Source organism: Sarcophilus harrisii, chromosome 1, assembly GCF_902635505.1.
Source record: "Sarcophilus harrisii chromosome 1, mSarHar1.11, whole genome shotgun sequence".
NCBI classification, from domain to species: Eukaryota; Metazoa; Chordata; class Mammalia; order Dasyuromorphia; family Dasyuridae; genus Sarcophilus; species Sarcophilus harrisii.
Window position 1 is genome coordinate 63,659,862 of NC_045426.1, and position 22,092 is coordinate 63,681,953.

The window sequence follows — 22,092 nt, forward strand, 5'->3', positions numbered from 1 at the left end:
AGGCTGCTATTCATTGGAGAAAGATTCAGGATGTCAGAATTCAGTGAGCCTGGTGTCTAAATGTAGAAATTGGTAAAAGGTAAATTGAAGAAGTTGAGAGGGAGAGACAAAGAAAGTCTCCTTCTCTGACTTAGAAGGGAGCCTTTGATTATATTAAAAGAAAGAAGTGGGGCTGGAAGAGTGCATTTGGCATGGTGTCTCTGCCCAGGAGTTCCAGGAAAAAAATCTTATAGCTATAGATCAAACAGGGTGAATAATTATCCTGGAAAGGTGTCCACAAACACCATATTGATGGCCAAAATCAAGAGGAGGGTAGGTTCTTTTCTAACATGTCTGCTCATGTGCAGAAAAGATTGTTTTTCCATTTTCCATTTGTTTCTTTAAGGGTTTTTTTTGTTTGTTTGTTTATTTGTTTTTGTTTTTGTTTTTACAAGAGCTGGTAGGATGTTGTTCTCTTGCACAAATTTTATGCATGAGAGGGAAGAGAAAAATGAAAAACAGGATGATTTTGTGGCTTGTTTACTTTCCTGCATGAGTTACTTTCTATTGCTTTTTAATTAAGTACTTTCCTATTTGAGTTGTGCTTCTTCCATAGTCTGTGAGTAGACACTATTCAGCAGAATGGAATCTTGGACTTTCTTTATCATTTGTATATGTACTCCACTAAATGCTCAGGTAGCTGTGACCTCAGAGATATCTTGGTACTTGGCTGTAAATGATCATATAGTTCTATATCTGTACTTAATAAACTATAAAACTAATCATAACCTACCTCTTCTCTGAGTGCTATTCCTGCTTCTCCATCCACCTGCCTATTCTGTGGGCATCCCAAACTCATTGAATCCATAAATGAATTCATTGCTCTATGCTTGTCCCTTACCCCATATTCACTATTTCTGTCAATGACATCACTGAACTCCCATTTATCCAGGCTTAAATTCTGAAAGTCATTTTTTTCCTCTTCCCTCTTACTCACATCCTACATTCAGTTATTTGCCAGAACTTACTGATTTCACATATTCACATCTATCTTTGCCTTTCCATTCATACCGCACACAGTTAGACCCTAATCACATCTCACCCAAGTTTTTAGTATAGATTTCCAGTGCTATTTTTTTCCCCTCTTTAGTTTCTTATCCTGTCTAGTCTATCTTCCACCGCACTGTCAAAGCAATCTTCCTAATGCACAAGTATGTACGCCATTCCTCTGCTCAAAAGTCTTCTTCGGCTTCTCTAAAATATACAAACTCCTTAAACTCACAGTAAAAAAAAAAACCAGTACTCTGGCTTCAATCTCTTTGTTCAGTCGTATTTCACATTATTTTGATTCACAGTTCTATGTTCCAGCTAAACTGGACTGGTTTGCAATTTGTATTCCTTAGGCTCTATATATGTGTATACTTCATCCCCATTTTTGTATCACTTGGGCCCAGATCTTTATGGGTCAAAACTCTTCTCTTTTGAGAAATATAGGTTCTCTCATATTTGAGAGGGAATGGATCTGTCCTTGGCATAGGGACCTCCTCCTGAGGAAATTTCTTCAACCAATATAGACTATCACCTATTTTTCCATTTACAATTTTAAGAGAATTCCCTGTGGGCATTAAGATGTTGTGACTTTTTCAGGATTATCATCAAGTATTTATATTTCAGAGGCAACTCTTGAACCCAAGTCTTTTTTATTCTATGTTTGACTCTTCATTTATTATGCCATATTGCTTCTTATCTTTCACATAATAGGTGCAAAATAAATTTTTATTTAATGGATAATGATAACCTGTTGTACTAACCTTTTTTTTAAGGGCTACATAATGGAACATGGTATTGTTACTCAGTGACGGCATTTCAGTAAGTGGTATTTCAGTGGGAGAATGACATCCTTTAAAGGATTTAATCTTGGACTTTAGAACTTAACAAATTGTGTCAGCTTTAGAACCACAATCCTTGAAAATGGGCTCAGGGACTTTTCCCTTAACTTTAGACCTTTCTCCTTTGATAACTTCTTAACTGCACTGATCTCTGAGCTACAAGGCCTTTCCTGATCTTTTTGAAACTTTAGCCTGCCTGTCTCCCTGGGTTTCGTTGTCTCTCTCTCTGTCTGGTCTACTTCTTTTAATTCTGCTCTTGTCATGGGTTGCTCAATGAAACTCCCATCCAATTCCCTCTTTCCTTTTGATTTTATTCTTCCTTCCATACATGCTAATCCACAAGAGATCATTTTCAAGAGAAAAGTATTTATACAAAATAAAAAATAAATAGCTGAAAAAGTAAGTATTAGAGAACTAAAGGTGAAGAAAAATTGATGCCATCCCAGGATAGATGGTACCTAAGCTTTCTAACCAAATAAAAATTTCCTGAACCTAGATGGGCTCTCACAATTTTATTTAGGCATAGAGCTCAAAATCATATTCTATTCCCTTTTCCTAGCCTTCTGAGTGATTATATATAATGTTATTAATACTCATATGCAGTAAGAATCTATAGTCATATAATATTATAACAATAATTTATATTAATATATAACCACTTTTATTCTCTTTTGGGATTTGTCCATGGGGATACCCTACCCTGGATCAATTACATTTGTGTACTCTAAAATCTAAGTATACTCTGAGCCAACCAGCAAGTCTCTTGGTTGATGAATGAATTTTTTGGTCATTCTACACTCCTTTTCCTATCTAATCTTTGACCATATAACACCATCTTTTCCCTTTGCTTGAGGAAAAGATAAGATAAAAGCAAAGTTCATAAAAGATAATTCCTTTCCTTATACTTTCTAGCATGTTGGGACAGAACTTGGTGAAGCTAGCCAAAAGAAGTGTTAACATGTCCATTACACTGACTCATGTGAATACAGTGTTAAAAGTCTTTTAAGTATACCTTTGCCAAAATCTGGATCACTGTCAATTCATGACTGCATTCTCTGGCAAGTACCAGAGGTACAGATGTTCCATGATGGGCAAATTGAGAGATAGATGCTATAAGCCATCTGACCAACAAAAGAGACCAAAAAGCTTAAGAGCTGGATTTGTAGCTAAAAGTAAAAAAAAAAGCAAGTAGTTAAATTCCATAGCAGTAAACCTTTGGCTAGTGGTACGTGGGTTATTCTCCCTGTTATTTATCCCCTAAATAACATCATAAAGTTGTGGCAATGAATGGGATTGATTAATATGCCTCTGATCTAAAATACATACAGCATTGGTCTAGGTCTTGTATATTACTTTGTAATGGGGGAATTTATGACTACTTCCTAGACTATTTCAGTTAAAGAGCCAGAGGCAGAGAGAGAATGAGACAGGAGTGAATGAGATTAGATGAGAATTAACCTGAGTAGCTTTTCCCTCAACTACGACTGTGTAACTACAGTCAAAATACTTAAAATTTCAGGGCCTTCAATTTCTTATCTATAAAATGAGGGGGCTAAAATAGGTGATTCCTGAAATTTCTTCCAACTACAAATCCCTATAAACTAGGGAGAATAGATTTAGATAGAATCATTTTAAATTTTGGATTTTTGAGACTTGACCTCAAGATACTGTTTATTTTCTCCAAGTTATTTTGCCTGCAGTTAGGGTAAAGTCTTCATTTAAGGCTGTACCAAATCTCTCTTTTTTTCCTCACTTTTTCAACTTGTTCCATTTGATGAACATTCCATATCCAAAAAAACAGAGAACTTTATCCACTGAGCCATCTAGTTGCCCCTAAAATACCATTGTACTCATATACCATAATTGGTAAGACTCCATTTCCAGTAACAAAAAGTGCTACTAAAAATATCTATATGCATACAGGATTTTTCTCTTAAAAAATATCTTCGAGGTATATGTCTACAGTGGCATTGCTGGATAAAAAGACATGAAGAGTTTAGTGACTCTGGGAGCATAATACCAAATCAAATCCCTCATTTTACAATGAGACAACTGACACTAAGAGAAGTTAAATTACTTGCCCAATGTCATATAGATAATGAGTATCAGGAGTGAAAAGTCTTTTCCTCTTGAGCCAGTTCTCTTTATACTATACTAGGTTTCCTCCCTGAAATCTAGGGATTACATCTTATTATTATTATTATTATTATTATTTAACTTAGTGAATAGTCTAAATGATTTACATGTTGGAAATAAAATTTATTATGGTGGACGCTCTTTTGAGGTTAGGACTTTCTTCCTCAGCTAGACTGATCTTTGGATTAGACATGTATTCTATTACCAGGCCTATGCTCAAAGCCTTTCAAGCGTCAAAAAATCTATCTGAGTTCATGTCCTGCTGGCAAAGCCTTTGAGAACATCACTACCATTCTGAAACATCTGAGAAAGACTTTCCTGAGGGAGTTTTTTTTTTTTCTAAACTTAATTATTTTTGGAAACAAATGTTTCTAAGGACTGCTACATTTTTGATAAATCACTTGAATAAAGGGTAAAGAGATTTCTGTTTACTTATCTCTTTTATAGCAACATGGAAGTGTATATTGGAAAAGAGGGGCCTGCCAAACTTTGAGGAATTTATCACCTGATCTTCCTTTACACCAGCAGTTAAAGGTAAAGACCTCATCAGCTAAGTTCCCTCTATTCTTTCTAGTTTTGCTCTGGTTCATTTTATGGGCTGAGGTGAGAGATACAACAAGGTCCTTTTTAGACCCTGAAAAACTGATAGCTTTTATCCACTGATAATAGGAAAAGAGCATGGTGAATGCTGCAAAAATGTCACTTTAGCTAGTGCTGCATATGTGGCTCCCATTTTATAGCAGCTTTTAAATGAGTTTATTGGTCTAGCAGTTAACTGGCCCTATAATGCAATTACAAGGAACTTGAGAGATCTTATTTCCCCTGTAACTCAAGGTAATTGTTATTGGGCTTATTTATAGAGATGATATAGAAATGACTATAAAATATGTGGCTTTCTTTTCTCATAATAAATGTAGCCTATGTAGACTCAGAGAGGACTCTTCTTTGTGGACACAGTGTTACACTGTAGGAAAGTTGAGTATGTGATTTAGTTCCAGAAGGAGGTAAAGGCATAAAAGTTCAGCAAAATCATATTTTTATCATTGGTGTTGGCAATCATTCCCCTCTTAGTTGTAAACAAGTGAATTTCTTCTAATCTTGGCCTAGTGGGAGGAGTTCTGAAATTTTAAAGCCTTCTTTGATCTTCTTGCAACATCAAAGATGATTGACCTTTGGATTTTAAAAAAAATTATTATTATTCATGTATTGTCGTGTAGTAGGAAAAGCCTTTGGTGAGAATCAGGAGTCTAGGTTCTAGCCTTGATTTTGCCACTAAAATATTATAAACATGGGTCAAGAGCTTGGTGAGGGTTTTGCAATCATGTTTCTATTTGATTTTTATGGGAAGTCCAGAGACTAAATTTGTCAGAACTAGACCTGTCCATAGTCATATTCTGACTTTATAGGTGTTAAAGCAGGACTGGAGAAACCTATTTGTGGTTCTTCTTTGTTTTGAGAGAGTAAGAAAGAAATAAATGAAGAGAGACAGACAGAGAGAGACAGACAGACAGACAGATAGAGAGACAGAGAGAGAGACAGAGACAGACAACAGACAGACAGACAGACAGAGATAGGGAGAAAAAGTCAGAGGAACACACGCAGAAAGAATGAGAAAAACACAGAGAGACTGAAAGACAGAGAGAGAATGAGAGAAACAGGAAGAAAGAGGGAGGAAAGGAGAGAGAGAAGGAAAGGGGGAAAAGAAGGAGAAGGAAGAAGAGGAGAAAGAGAAGAAGGAGGAGGAGGAGGAGGAGGAGAAGAAGAAGAAGAAGGAGAAGGAGAAGGAGAAAGACACATAGAGAAAATGAGAGACAGAGAATGAGAGAGAGTGAGAGAGACAGAGAGAGAGAGGGAGAGGGAAAAGGAGAGAGAAAGAGGGAAAATGAAAGAGAGACAGAGAGAGAGACATAAACAAAGATAGAGAGATTGAGATTGATTTAGGAGCAATAAAGTCAGAAAAGAAGAGAGCCAATCAATCATTGAGCTTTGTGGAATGTCTCCTGACTATGGGAGGGAGAGAGAAGACAAAGGAGGGAGGAGCACAGTATTATGGAAGTCAAGAAGGAATGAAAGTTTCATGGAGACAGAACCACAGGTCACTTGAGCTCTAAAGGAACCTAGACAGCATCATATATAATCTCTCCTTATTTCAGGAAGGAAGCTTGGGTTTGGGGAGGGAAAATGTCTAAGATTTACACGATGAACAAGTGTTATAGGGAGACTAGTTCTGAGCTCTCCTGATTCCCTTCCAGTTCTCTCCTCTGCCATTGCCATTTCTGGAGTGCTGGTCATCTAAAGACCTTAGAGAGGAATTGCATGTCCCAGATACAAGCCTATGAAATGGCCGAAGCCTTTTATCTAGCTGTCGACAGATGCCCTCCTAGACAGTTTCCTTCAGATGTACCTCTGCCATAGTTGCCATGATCATTTCATTTGCGGTCATTTTTTCTTCAGTCCTCTTTCTCACTCTCTGACTGCCCCGTCTGGATGGACTCCAGCACCACAGTGCAATGCCGCAACTTGGAGAAAGCAGTTAAAGGAGCCCAGAATCTCAGTGAAATCACAGGGTCCCGTGCCTATGAGGTAAGCATGGGGTGGCAACACTTATTGCTGTGACTTCTAGTAGATCAATGACCTTAGTTGGAGAGGGATGTCAAAACAAGTGAAAGAAGTATATTAGGGCAAACAAAAAGTGCCAAAGGAACAGAGGAGGACAGTTCTATTTGCTCATGATTTGAGGCTACAAAGAAAAAAAAACATCAGAGGAATGTGGGATCCTAGAGCTGGGAAGGACGTTACTAGCCCAATCTCCACTTTTTAACAAATGAGAAAATTGTTTTTCCCAGATCACATAGTACATTGCTTATTATCACTCTGGCCCTTTACCTTTTTATTAGGCTAGAAGGTTTATTCATTCCTTTCTGCTTTTGGGGAGCTCAGCCTACCCTTATTTCAGTCCAATTCATAGACACATCATGACATCATCTCCCTGACATCATGGTTCTCATTAAGAATGAAAGATAAACAATAGAAGGGAGCTAGGGGATGTAGTGGATGACATGCTGGGATTGCATTTAAGAAGACTGAGTACGAATCCAATCTCAGATACTTACTATCTCTGAAATGCTGGGCAAGTCATTTAACTTCTGTCTGCCTCTTAACTTCTGTTTGCCTATTTCTTACATTGTAAAATGGGGATAATAATAGCACCTAGCTCAAGGTATTGTGAGGATCAAGTGATAAACTATTTACAAACTATTTACAAACTATTAACATACACAGTTAACTGCTGTATGGATTTTAGCCATTATTATTGATGGCTCTCATTTCCTGTTTTTTGATCCCTGACGACCCCCTATGCAAACATCTTCCCTTTGATGACACAGGCTCCCTGGCCACCCTTTTCAGACACAGGCTGCCCCTGTTCTCCTTGGTTCATTGGTTGAAAGCTGGGGAGTTGGAATACTCTTTGCTCTTCATTCCAGGTTCTTCCCCTTACTTTATTAGTTATTAATCTCTATTCCTTTGAGGTTCATGCTATTCATGGCTACCACCTAATCAAAATCCTAGTAGTTGTCTATAGACTCCCAGGTCACTTCCTTTTCTTCTTCAATGAGTTTGACCTGACTTTCACTTTTTATCTCTTACCAACTCTTGTCCTTATGTTGGTGGTTTTAAAATACATACTGATTCTTTCTCAACTATCCTAACCATTCAGAACCTGTTTACTTTCTATAAGCTACTACTCATTCATCTTCAGCTATACACAAAGATGGTCATGTTTTGATTTTACCATCTCCCACAAATGTTTTACCTCTGTGTGCAAGAATTCTGACATTCACAAATTCAGCCATTATTTATTGGCTTTTTACCTCTTCCTTTGCTTTTCTTTTCACGGCCTCATTTTTTAAACATACTGTGATCTCTAATTCCTCCACCTCTCATTTCTTTCCTAGGTTATCTCTACTGCATTAGACTTTCTTTTCTCTTCTATTTTAATACCTTGATGAATCAATTCAACTCTATACTGTCCCTCTCTCTTGAGTCCCTAGCCAACTTCTTATATTACCTATTATGTCCAGTCAAGCCTCAGTCTTGGATCACTTCCACTATTTGTCACCTTTGCTTTTGCACAAAAGCTACTGAATGAAAGTGATGAATATCCCCCAGACATTCTGACTGGGTCCACTATAAATTTATGTTGTATAGCCTCAACTGGGTCTTCATTACTGTAGGTAATCCTACTATGTTTCCCATATGAACTCTCCTATCAACCACTCTCCAAAGTGACTCTTCTAAATCTTTTCATCCTTTCTCATACCTTCATTGGCTCTCTCTCTTTCCCCACTCTCTCAGCTGAGAACTTTGCCTTAAATTTTCCAGGGGAAAAAAATCTGCAAAATTTGCTGTGAACTCCCCCTCTTCTCTATTTTCTCTTCTCTATTTCTATCTCTTTTTTGACTTTCAGATCCTTTCATTACCTAGCTGCCTCTACCTTTCCAGTCTTCTTAGACCTTATTCCCCAAAACATATTCTTTGATCCAGTAACATTGTCCTCCTGATTGTTCCAGAAATAAGACACTCCCATTTATCATCTCTGGGCTTTCTCTTGGGCTGACCGTCATACCTGGAATATTCTTCCTTTTCTACTCTGACTACTGCCATTTCTGACTTTCTTTGACTCCCAACTAAAATCCTACCCCCTACACCCTAACCCCTCTTAATTTTGGTTCCTTCCTTTTAATTATTTTCTATTTATCCTGTATGTTACTTGTTTTGTATATATTTATTTACATATTGTCTTTCCTTTTAGATTGTAAGTTCCTTGAAGGCAGGAATGCTTACTCTTTGTAACCTTAGTACCTGGTACATAGGAGGTACTTAAGAAATATTTAGGGATTGATTACATTTCTGTGACCACTGAATCCCTTTATAGATAGTTACTTCATTTGTTTTTACCATTTCTGTCAATCAGCCCTAGTCACTAACTAACCAGTGACCCCCAATATAAATAGTCCCTTTCTCAGGCTCCTGATGATGTTTAGGATACCCTAGAAGTAAATAGTCTCTGCCAAGATTCCTACCAGGACACTCAGGATATAAGTGCCCCTGCCTAGCCCAATTGAGGGATATTTAGAAAACTCTAAAAGCAAATGCTGTTTTGTAAATAGAGCCTACAAATTCAATTAAAGTGTCAAATTCCTCTGCAGGCTCTGAACTGTTTACTCAGAACAGTGCTAGTAAGGAAGTAGCTGCCTGGGGATTATTCTATGGATTACCCACACTATCTCAACTTGCTGATAGGAAGTTATGGTTCATAGACTCCAATATGTAGATATATGAAAGGTCATGTAACCCAACCCTGCCATTTTGTAGTTGAGAAAACTGGGACCTTGGGAGTGAAATGAAACACTCGTGATTTCACATGCATAACCAATATTGGATTGCTTACTATCTCAGGGAGGGTGAAGGAAAGGAGGAAGGGATAGAATTTGGAACTCAAAACTATAGAAAAGTTTAAAATTTGTCTTAACATGTAGGGGAAAATTTTTATACACACACGGAATGCTTAGGACCACTCAGGTAGAAAGCATCAGAGGTGGGATCTGAATACAAGCCCTTTCACTTCAGAACCAATGTCCTTTCCACTGGACCATACGAGCTCTTTTTTGGGGGGGTGCTCTATTTTGTTATTGTTTCTGTCAGTTTAACACTAAGCCTTTAATTTGTAAAGCCTAAGGAGTTAGTTAGCTGGTTTAGTCAGCTTTCTGTTCTTTTATAATAGCACTGATATAGTTCTTTAAGGTTCGAATAAATCTCTCTATATGTTTTAACATGATCCTTACAAAAACTCTTTGAGGGAGTTGCTATTACGATCTCTACTTTACAGAAGAGAAAACTAAGGTTGACAGAAGTTAAATGACCTGTTCAGGGTCATACAGCTAGTAAGTGACTGAGACTGCTTTGAATTTAGGTCTTCCAGGTTTAGCTCTCCATTCACTATACCATCTAACAAACACCACTTAATCTATTTCTATAGACACATTTTTTTGTGTCCATAAGTTTGTCAGCATCTCTTCCTGAAGCAGAGTGTTTGCTCTGGTTTAGCTAGGTAATCACAAAGCCCCATTGAGTATCTGAAGCAATCTGGTTTATTCCTCCTTGAAGGAATTGGCAACTCCTTAAAACGGGTTAAATAACTTCAACTTGCCCTTTATGTTTGAATACCTATCTGACTGAGAATTTATGTCTTACAAAGGTGCTATGCTTTCTGCATGTTTTTCCCCCCTTTGGGTCTGTGTTTTCTTTCATAACATGACTAATATGGTAATGTTTTGCAAGATTGAATATTTATAACCTATATCAAATTGCTTACTATCTCAGGGAGGGAGATAATGAAGGAGGGAGAGTAAGAATATTGGGACTCAGAATTTTAAAAAAAAAGTTAAAAATTGTCTTTGCATGTAACTAAGGAAAATATTTTTTTAAGGGGCTATGGTGGTCTTTGAATTAATGATGCCCCTTCCCTATTCTACTGAGCTGCACATGTTGGTTGGCCAGACTCTTTTCAGGAATCAAAGATAACTACTGCACTCTCTTGGTTTTGGGGGAGGTAGTAAGTGTGATTCATTCCTTAAAACTGTCATTTCTGAGATGTACATTGTGGATAGTGATGCTCTTTTTCAATCCTCTTTTTTCCAAATGGTGAGTATGAGGCCCATCACAGAAGCACGCATGACTGTCTACTTAGTGTTAGTTATCTGCTGGGGGCTGGTTTCCATTGCACATCAAACAAATTAAACATCCAGAGTGCATTGGACTGAACTCATTACATAGAGTTAATGATTATTGACTCTTCTCTTCTAAACACTTGCATTTCTTTCTTAGCGTTTTACAGGAAACCAGATAGCAAAGATTTTCAAGGAGAACCCTGTTGCCTACTCACAAACTGAGGTTGGTTCAACATCCATGTCTTTTATTGAAAGGCACTAATGAAAATTCTTCTGTCATGTTTATCTTTAGAAAAAATGCACGCCAAAACACACGCGCTAAAAATAGCCCACTTGCCGAAATGAAAATGCTATTTCGTGGCTAATAGCACATCCTCTATATAACTCATCTTCATTTCCACCAGCGTTGTTAAAGCAGTTACTATTTAGTGCAGGACTGAGATCTGGGAGTATGTGGACAAAAAAGGAAACAGCTCCTGTCCTCAAAGAAGTGATTTTCTATGTTGTGGGGCAAAGTAGACCAGAGAGGATATAAAATAGACAAGGATATTTTGCATTATGTCCCACTTTATGATTGCAAAGCAGTTTTGTAGATGTGATCTCACTTGATCCTAACAATTCTATGCATATGTATGGATGTCATGATCAAGGTCATGGAGTTAATAAGGAGTAGGGCTCACACTTGAACTTGTCCAAATGCAGGCTACTGTCCGGTAGCATCGTTGGTATTGGTCTTATTACCCAGAGCAGGGCAGTTGTAATGGTATCAGGTCTGGAAGTCTGAGGTCCTGTAATTTTTACATTATCATATTAGCATCGATGCAGAGCTTGAAGGGACATTGGAGAATGTATAACCTAGGGGTTCTTAATCTGGGCTCCATGAACTGTCCAAAAAGTCTATGGATTGATGTTAGTAGGTCTAAGAACTTGAGTGAGAAAAAAAATTGACCACTCTATTTTGCAATAACTGGTTTCCTTTGTAATCCTGTATATTTTCTTATGCACTAGAAAAATTATTTCAGAAGGGATCTATAGGATTCACCTGACCTCCAGAGGGGCCCATGAACAAAAGGGTGAACAGTTTTTGATCTAGCCTAACTCTTTCATTTTAGAGATGAAAAACTGAGGCTTAGAGAAACCTTTGCTCAAAGTTGCATTGGTAGTAAGTGGCAGAGAAGAGATTCACATCCAAGTTACCTCCAAATCCAGTCATCTTTCCAAAGTATCATTTGGTCTTTTTTCATGATGCTTATTCTTATGAATGTGCCATCAGTGCTCATTGTAAGATAGTTAGGTGGCACAGTAAATACAGTGTTGGAACTGCAGTCAGGAAGGACTTGAGAATTTAAATATGATTCCAGACACTCACTAGTTGTATTACCCTTAACAAATCAATTCAGCTCTGTTGCCCTCAATTTACTCAGCTGTAAAATGAGGATAATATTAGTACCACCTCCTAGTATTGTTAAAAGAAACAAATAGGATTATATTTGCAAAATATGATAAATTTAAGCAAATTTGCCTGGCATTTAATAAATTATTTTTCCTTTTCTTCTTTCCCTCTTCTCCTTTCCTCTTCTCTCCTCTCTTCTCTTCTCCCCTTCCCTTCCCTCTTCTCTCCTCTCCTCTCCTTTCTTTCCTCTCCTCTCCTCTCCTCTTCTCCCCTTCCCTCTCCTCTCCTTCCCTCTCTCCTTCTCTTCTTCTCCCCTCTTCTTTTCTCTCCTCTCCTACCCACCTATTTTCTCTTTTCCCCTTCCCTCTCCTCTCCTCTCCTCTCCTCTCCTCTCCTCTCCTCTCCTCTCCTCTCTTTTTTTCTCCTCTCCTTTCTTCTCCCTCTCTTTTTTTCTCCCTTCCCTCTCCTCTCCTCTCCTCTCCTCTTCTCTTCTCTCCTTCCCTCTCCTTTCCTCCCCTCTCTCCTTTTCTTCTCCTCCCCTCTTCTTTTCTCTCCTCTCCTACCCACCTCTTTTCTCTTTTCTCCTTCCTCCCTTCCCTCTCCTTTTTTCTTTTTTTTTCCCTTTGTCATTGGATAGGGCCATCTCAATTAGCTTTTCATTGGAAAGAAACTGTCAAACCTCCCAAAAATCTGGTCTACATCCTTGCTCATTGTAGTGTAGACAAAGGCAGAAACCCATCTAAACTGTTAGACCTGCAGTAGCTAAAATCAGGCACTTAAAAGTTGCATATGAATCAGCTCAACACATTTCCTAGTTATTTTGATCTCTAAGTCATAATTATAAAATGATTAGCTCATTTCAAACCAAAGTGCCTTTTTAATCTTCAAAATTAACATAGAGTTTATTATTTAACTATTCAGGATGACAGATTGCTCTTCTGAATTAGTTGGTAACTTGTGCTTTGGAAAAAGGTGCCAAACCCTTTAAATTCTGTATCTCGAGGTGGGCTTTGTAGGGATGAAGGGATGGAATACTATTGTCTATCACAAATCTGAGTGTTCTCAGTGATTACAACAGCATTTGAAATAAAGGAGATGTGTGTGTGTGTGTGTGTGTGTGTGTGTGTGTGTGTGTTTGTGCCCACTCAATATTTTGGGTTTTGTCTCAATCAACCAATCAGCATTTGTTAAATTCTTGGTCTGTTCTAGTCAGTCCCTAATCCCTGGGAATACAAGGCAAAAAACAAATATAGTTCCTGCCCTCAAGAACTTTATGTTCTAATGGAGGGAAGGGAGCAGTATGTAGTTTGACTGGGTTAGGCAGATCACACCTTGATAGTCTCAGAGTAAGATGCTAGCAGGTGGGGAGCCTGCGTGAAGCTTCCTACAAGAAGGTGGCTTCTGAGCTGACTCTTGAAGGAAGCCAGGGTCCTAAGAGATTAAGATAAAGAGAGGTACGAGTGACAGCCTGTGCAGAGTGTTTGTCTGAAATTAGGGTATCCCAAGAAGATTTAAAGGAGGTTGCACAGAGGAGAGATATTGTGATATAGGAGAGCCAACACAACCACTGAGAGATGGAGCCTACCAGGAAAACCACCTTCCTTTTCTTAATAATTTGTTTTAATTGAATTTGACAGCTTGATAAAAAGTTAGGAAATTGATGATAGTAATGTCTTTCCAAGCTTCAGAGGCAGTAGTAGTTTTCCTCCCAGGATTGCCATCTGTTGTTTGATATGCCGCAAAATATTCTCACCTACGTGGCTGAGGGCAGACATCACTTGGGCTTTTTGCTAAAGGGTCAAAGGTAGCACTTATTTGAGTAATTTCAAATCTTTCACATTTGAATGATGTTTGTCAAAATGTTCTCTTGGTCAGGGTGAGTATGGCAGTGAGTTACCCTTCATTGTGCTGTTTCTCTTACAGAGAATTGCTTTGGTCAGTAGTTTTGCAGCTTCCCTTTTCCTTGGATCCTATACACCCATCGATTATAGTGATGGTAAGTTGAATCTATTGTCTGGGAATCTATGCTTTATGTTGCATTGTATATCTTAAGTATGTTCTCTGCTTTGTGTGCTCAGGCTACATATATGTTATATATTATGGGTCTGTGTGCCACATGTCTGATTTTATGTGTCCAAAGATGTCTGTGGAGGCCCTGGTAGATCAGGGTGGGCACCACTAATGTGTAGACTTGCTATAGTCCTTTGTTGTAGTTTATATCTGGTTGATATGAAAGCATGGAATATTAAAATTCATAATCCTCTTGTATTTTCAACATACAAGCTAGAGGTTTTTTCAAATGCTAATTTTATGTGGGTGGTTCTGTATCTCACACTATATTCATTTCAATCCCACACTGAAGGCTGTACTATGCCCTGATTTGATAACCCAGGAAAGAAATATTTCATTGAGTTTTGGTGCTATATTTTAGGAAGGGCATTGATAAGATGGCCAGTGGACATAAGAGGAAAATGAATATAGAGAAAGGAATCAAGATCATGTTGGATTAAAGGAACTAGAGGTGTTTGGTCCAAAGGTGAGAAGTCTCAGGGTGGATATGATAGTAGACTTCAAGTACATAAAGGCTTGCCATACAAAAGAGGATGTGTTCTTGGTTGGAGATGTCTTCAGTGGAATAGGCTGCTTCAAAAGTAGGGGGTTTCTTTTTACTACAGATCTTTGAGACAAGGTGGGCCACACACTTCTTTGGAAGGATGTAGAGGGGAATTCTTGTGTAGATATATATTGAGTTGGATACACTCAAATTTCTCTTCCTATTTTGAGACTGGGCTTCTGTGTTACATTGCAGATCAGGGAGTTGCCCATCTCCCTAGCTGGACTGTATTTTTAGTCCATGCCAGAGTCAGGGGAAACAGATCAAATATGAGACAAGCCCCAGATAATTTGCTCTGGAGTCTAACCTGAGTTTCTTCTGGATAGCACCTGTTTTTAAGTCAATGGGAGGGAAAGAGGCAACAGAAAGCAAGAAAGAAGACAAAAAGAAATGTATTCTATATTGTAGTATTATTACCATTGATAAGTAAGGTGACCCAGACAGAGTATGGAAGAACTATTGTATCCTTAATCCTAGAAGCTTTGTCTTAATTAATTTAGCCCCAAATGGTGTTACTTCCTTTTAGCTGTCATATCACATGGATAACTCATATTGAGCTTGACTCCACTAACCCCCCCCTAGATCTTTTTTTCAGAAAACCAGCTATCAAACCTTAACTCCCCTACCTTGTATTTGTGAAATTGATTGTTTTGACACTTCTTCCTATTACTTTTCATCTTTTTAAGCTCAACCTATTGTTCTAGCCTGTCAAAATCTTTTTGGATCTTCATTCTGTCATCTAGTATGTTAGTTATTCTTCCCTGCTTTGTGTCATCTGTAAAAAGCATGGCTTCTATCCCATTAGCTAAGTCATTGTTTAAAATGCTTAATAGTACAGGGCCAATTCTGGAGCTTGGACCCTATACAGGAGACTTTTTTCCAAGCTAATGTTTAAACATTAATGACTTTTTCTTAAATCTGAACAGTCAGCCAGTTCGTACTCATCTAACTATCCTGTTCATCTAGCCCGCAACACTCCATTCCATAAGAATAGCTTGAGGTGTTTTATCAAATACTTTGCCAAAATCTAGGGAAAGTCTTAACAAGATTCCTCTGACAGATCGATATATTAGCCTTGTCAAAAAAGGAAATAAGATTTATCTAATATGATCTTTTCTTATTAAAGCTATGGTTGGCTATTGTGATCATTTTTCTAGTTATTCATTAAGCATCTTAAAAATTGAGCATTTTCAAATTTTGCCAGGAATCAAAGTCAAGTTTGCTGTCAGATCTGAGCAGTCAGGGGCTTTGTCTTATCTAAGCTTTTTATCTCTCTCCATGTCTGGCACAGCGCTTTGTACAGAATCGGTGCTTAATAAATGTTTGTTGAATTGAATGTACTTGTACATGCTATAAATTATTAATCAGCAGCGATGGAAAAAAATTTACTGGATATCTGCTATGTGCAAGGCTTTGTGACTAGAGAAAAAGTATAAAAGATAGAGATGCCTTAAAGAGGCATATAGTCTAATTGAAAAAGGTTCTGATATTATGTACTGTGGTAGCTGTTGGCTCTCTACAAGCAGGCAGGTGGCACAGTGGATAGAATGGTGGGTCTGGAGTCAGGAAGAGCCAGAAGAGCAACCATAGACACCAGCTATGTGACCCTGGACAAGTCAATTAGCCTCTACCTCAATTTCCCTGATGGTAAATGGAAACTTAACGGCACTTAACCTCACAGGAATGCATTGAGGTTCAAAAAACATAATATTTGTAAAGTGTCTGGACCATAATAACTACTATACAAATACTTATTCCCTCCTCTCTCTCTCAATGTGCACTGTGGCTTTTCAGATACAGTAGACAATTGTTCATATTTTTATTCATTCCATAGATAGTTGTCTACTATTTATCATTATTATGCACAAACCATCATTCTAGACACTGTAAGGGCTACTGAGATAAAATTTCCCTTGAGAAGTTCACATTTGAATGTGGGAGATGGTCAATGCAACTATAATTCAAAGCAGTTTGTATAATAAATATAATAGGAGTTTAGAAATAATTGAGAAAGGCTTCATGGAGAAGTTTAGTTTTGAGCTGGACCTTGGGAGAAGGGGTAGGACTTTGAATGTTGGGGGATGAGAGGCAGAAGTCATTTCAGGAAGAGGGAATAAAGGTTCTCAGCATAAGGAGAGGATTGAGAAAATGTAATAAAATACATTCATAAAATAGTGAATTATTCTGAGGGTTTGAGGGAAATTTCAGAGCTACAGTTTGGGGATTTAGTGGTCTCTAAGTTGGTATACTTTAGCATTCCTGGGACCTCTGGAAGATTATTCATAAATATGTCATATGTATATAGTATATTTATCATATGTAAGCATATATGTATATGTATATGGTTCCCTTGTCCTATCATTGATCATGCCTCGTAAAACCTATGTGTTGGATTATTCTTATCATTGACTTCCTGTATTCCTGCTCATGTACTGCTAAATAGAACTACAGGAAGTTGCAAAATTATATTTGAATATACATTTATACATGCAAAATACATTTATATATGTATGTATGTATACAGATAATACATATACATGTGTACGAATAAACTTACATGTGTGCATGCACATGTGTGTGTGTGTGTGTGTGTATAGTACTTTCCTGGAGTAGGCTAAATCTCTGAGATGTTAGCTTTATACTCAAGTCTACCTGTCTGCTCAGTTTATTACTTTCATTGGCTTGGTTCAGACTTAACCCTCTGGAGTTTCTATGGATACCTGATCATGTAGAGAATGGGGGCTCCAATTTATCTTTTCTTAATTATTCTCTCAATGCTCCTGTCACCTACCCAACATTGTAGCCAAACTGATTTGCTTATTGCTCCCTTATAGAACATTCTCTATGCTTTTACATAGCATGTTGCTCATTCCCAGAATACTTTTCTTCTCCACCATCTCTTCAAACCCTTAATTTCCTTCCAGGTTTCACCCAAATATCACCTCTTATAGAACCCTCACCTGATTTCTTCCATTTTTATTGGACAAGTAAGGTTTGCAACTTCTGCCACTAGTGAATCCATCTGGGTTTGAAGCAATTTCAGAAAATAAAATACCCAAATTAACAGAACAAATAATAGGGAATTTAAATAACCCAATTTCCAGAGAAAGATATTGAACAAGCCAAAAATGAACTTCAAAGTGGTCCTCCAGGACCATATAGATTCAATTATATCAAGCATTCTAAGAATAATTAATTACAATATCACCCAAATTATTTGCAAAAATAGCAAAAGAAGGAATCCCATCAAATTCCTTCTGTGACACAGATATGATTTTGATACACAAACAAGCAAGAATCTAAATAGAAAAAGAAAACTTTAGGCTAATATCTCTAATGAACATAGATGCAAAAATTAAAACAAAATAGCACAGTGTCTCAAACAACATGTCACAAAGACTATATACTACGATCAAGTCAAATGTAAATCCTAGGAATACAAGATTGATTTAATATTAGAAAAACTATAAATTAGTTAACCATATTTTGTGGTTACCCATTGAGTGGTACAGATGGATAGAATATTGGAATTGAATATAGGAAGACCTGAGCCTGAGTTCAAATCCTACTCAGATACTTACTAGTTTTGTGACCCTAGAAAGTCATTTAACTTCTGCTTCAGTTTTATTATCTGTAAAGTGGAGATAGTAATATCAGTAACCTCTCAGAGCTATTGTAAGGATAAAATTAGATAATACTTATAACATGCTTTGTAAACCTTAAACACTACATAAATGCTCCTTATTATTATCATATTTGTAATAAAAATTATATGTTTAAAACATTGTATAAATGCCACCAAAGTCCTTGGTCAGCTAGGTGGCACAGTGGATAGAGTGCCAGCCTGGAATAAGGAAAACTCTTCAGGATTCAAATCTGGTCTCAGATAATAAGTAGCTGTGGGATCATAGGCAAGTCATTTAACCCTGTTTACCTCAATTTCCTTAACTGTAAAATGAACTGAAGATGGAAATATCAAACCACTCTAGTATCTCTGCCAATAAAACCCGAAAGAAGGTCACAAAGAGTTGGACATGACTGAAAAATGACTGAATAGCAACAAAATGTTTCCTCAAATTTTGAAGCCATGACCAGTTAGATAGCTTATACCCAAGTCATGGGGATAGCTCTTGAACTCAGGGCTTTGGATTTCAGATTCAGCATTCGGTTCTCTGCAGCATGCAGGGTTGGACTCCCAGCTCTGGTTCTAACTGTGAAGTTGCTGGCTATTCTTATATCTGGACTGTCTGTTTCATAGTGTTGTTATGAAACTCAAATGAGATCAAACAGATAAAGCTTTTTGACACAGTAGTTACATAAATGTAAGTTATTATTCTGGTTGTTCCAGTTCTCTCTCTGTTTCCCTATTAATGCTCCTCAGAGGACTTTAAGATAAGTCTCTAAAAGGTTCCTTCTCTTTTCGAGAAAGGTGGTGTTCTTTTATCTTTGTTTTATCACTTTATTTCAGACAGTTGTGTTGGGTAATAAGCCAAAAATTAATTTCAATTTTCCTGTGACTGCTCTTTCATTTAAAAGGCTGTGCTGTTGTAAATTGAATTGTGCCTGATTTATTTTGACTTCAGAGTACTCAGAGATAGCTTGGATTAAGTTATATGCGATATCAAAGAACAACATCTGGAATAGCATTTAGATTTTTCTGTGGTAGAAGAAAAAGAAGCCAAAAAGGTATCTTGTTTCCATTTTGAGCCATCAAAGTCATTGCTTGCTATTAGCCTAAAATCAGCTAAGTTTGATCATTTCTTATTAGCTATTTGAGATCTATCTTCATTTTGGCTGAACTTCCTATTCTAGGAGTACTTCTGCCATGCTTATAGGAAAATAGGATTACTATGATCACAGTACACAAAGAAGTAGAAGCAATTATCTGGTTAACTAAGGATCAACTCCCTCTACTCCAAATTTTTTTCTCAATTGAAAATAATTATCCATTTAGCCAAAGTTAATTTTATACTCTTCATTGTTAACTATAGCAATAATGATAATGGTAACAATGATTTTTTAATACACAACAATCCTAAAAATAAGTAGTACAAATATTATATCTCCCAATTTTACACTTAAAGGAACTGAAGCTTATTGAGATAAAATAAATGATATAGGATCCTATAGCATCATGCAGCTAGTGAGTCTGGAACCAAGCTTTAAATCCAAGTCTCAATTAACTCCAAGTATGGGACTCCTTTTATCACATCATATTGCCTCTCTGTTAAATATAGTGCATCTGCTTCAATCAGCATTTGAGGCAGATATTCTACTTTCATCTTATTATTTCTTATGTATTTTTAATATCATAAAAGTAGATAGAAGGCAGAAATGATCTACCAGTCTTCCAACATCATCCTTTGGTCTCCTTGTGGAACTGCTTTGGACTCCTAACACCTCAGTATGTTCTATATTCATATGTAATATTCGGAGTATCATACTGTAGCATTTCACATTTATTATGTAAAGAAATGGTGTTCATATTTCAGAAAACAAAATCACCAAGAGTAGCTGGGCTTGACCACACATACTAAAAAGGCATTCATATGTACAATTTTAAAGGCAATTAAGGATTGATTTAAAAAATAATATATGTGTGTGTATTTGTATGTGTGTATGTATATACATATATATACATACACACACAAATATTATTTTGAAATTATTTACACACAAGAACAAAACAGAAAAGATCCCAGAGAATCCTTTCACAAAAAAATAGAAAGCAACTGTTATAATATTAGCAGTAAGTCAGTCTGTCAGCCAGCTAGCAATTGTTAAGTCCTTAGAGTGCACCAGGTACTATGCTAAATGTGAGGGATACAAAGAAAGGGAAAAAATAACCCCTGCCCTCAAGAAGGGTACAACTAGGTCCTAATTAGAATAATGAGTCCCCTGAAGTGACTTCATTATTTGAATTCCCACTGCATATTTCCATTGGGTTGGAAGCAATTACCATATTTTACATAATGATAACTTTGAATAGTGTGAATTCAAATATATGGGACCACTTCAGAGGATTCATTATTCTCTAATAGGAACCTGGCAGTTCATTCTACTGGGGGGAGACAACATGTAAATAACTAGCTATGGGGAAGATATGTAGATGAAGGTAATCTGAAAGGTCTCACACAGAAAGTTGGATTTGAGCTAGTCTTGAAGGAAAGCTAAAGAAATAAGAAGAGGAGGTGAGGGGGCAGAAGATTCTGGGCATGGGAGATAGACAATATAATGGCATGGAGATGGGGTATCCAGCTGTTAGAAGGACTTTAAATAGGTTGATGTAACTGAATTGTAAAGTGTGTAAGGTGAAAGATTGGAAAAGTAGGAAGGGGACAAGTTATGAAGGATTTTACTTGTCAAACAGAAGGCTATATATTTGAACTTGGGGCAAGAGGGAGCCACTAGAGCCTAAGGGTGGTGACACGGTCAATCCAATGCTTTAGGAAAACCCCTTTGGACAATGTTTTGGAATGAAGAGTATCTAGAGGCTGAAAGACCAATTAGAAAGGTTGTTGCAATAGCATAGGCAAAGAGGTAATGAAAACCTGAACTAAGTTTATAACTATATGAGTAGAAAGATGCTGGTATGTTCTAGAGAAGTTGTGAAAAGTAGAAATGATAAGAACTGGCAACAGATTGGTTAAGCAGAGTGAGTTGATTGAGGAGTCAAGGATGACATTTAACTGTGTATTTGGGTGACTGCTAGGATGGTTTCCTTGACAGATGCAGAAATGTGAAATTAGGGACTTTTGGGGAGCAAAGATTATGAGTTTCTATTTGGGCATGTTGAGTTTTAAATACATATGGGACATCCAGTTTCAGATATCCAATAGGTAATTGGAGATGCATGACTGTATTTCAGCAGAGAGATTAGAGCTGGATTTGTGGTTATAGGAATCATTTGAATAGTGAAGATAATTGAACTCAGAGGAGCTTATGAGATAGATCACTATTTGCTCTAGTGGACCACATCTTCATAGTATTATAACTGACTGAGCGGTATAGAGAATATAAAATACTTCTGTGGATATCATTAGTTGAATGGAAAGAGAAGGCTGACTTGGTAGGGGAAATGTACCTTTTAAGTTTCTTTTTAGACAAGGTGGCAAATACATATGTTAAAACTGTAGAAGATACTATAGCAGATGGAATTCAAAGATAAGTTTGGTTAATGATCTGAGTAGAAACTTCAAATGAATCATCACATACAAGAACAGACTACCTTAAGCTATGTACTAGAATGGTAGAAAAAGTCTTGAACAGAATAAAATGTGGAGATCTAGAGATTTTTAAGGTCCCCAGCAACTATTCCCAGATTTCATTGTTCTGATTGCATCAAACCCC

The 22,092-nt window shown here is 37.2% G+C and overlaps 1 protein-coding gene across 3 annotated transcripts in view; it reads left to right on the plus strand.

Moving 5' to 3' along the window:
- Positions 1-22,092, plus strand: part of XYLB (xylulokinase) — a 220,534-nt gene that overhangs the window by 38,659 nt on the left and 159,783 nt on the right. For all 3 annotated transcript variants that reach the window (XM_031957004.1, XM_012543706.3, XM_031956996.1), the window contains exons 5-8: positions 4,452-4,538; positions 6,459-6,587; positions 10,893-10,958; positions 14,052-14,124. In XM_031957004.1, the coding sequence (XP_031812864.1) occupies positions 4,452-4,538; positions 6,459-6,587; positions 10,893-10,958; positions 14,052-14,124 (355 nt within the window). The remainder of the gene's footprint in view (positions 1-4,451; positions 4,539-6,458; positions 6,588-10,892; positions 10,959-14,051; positions 14,125-22,092) is intronic.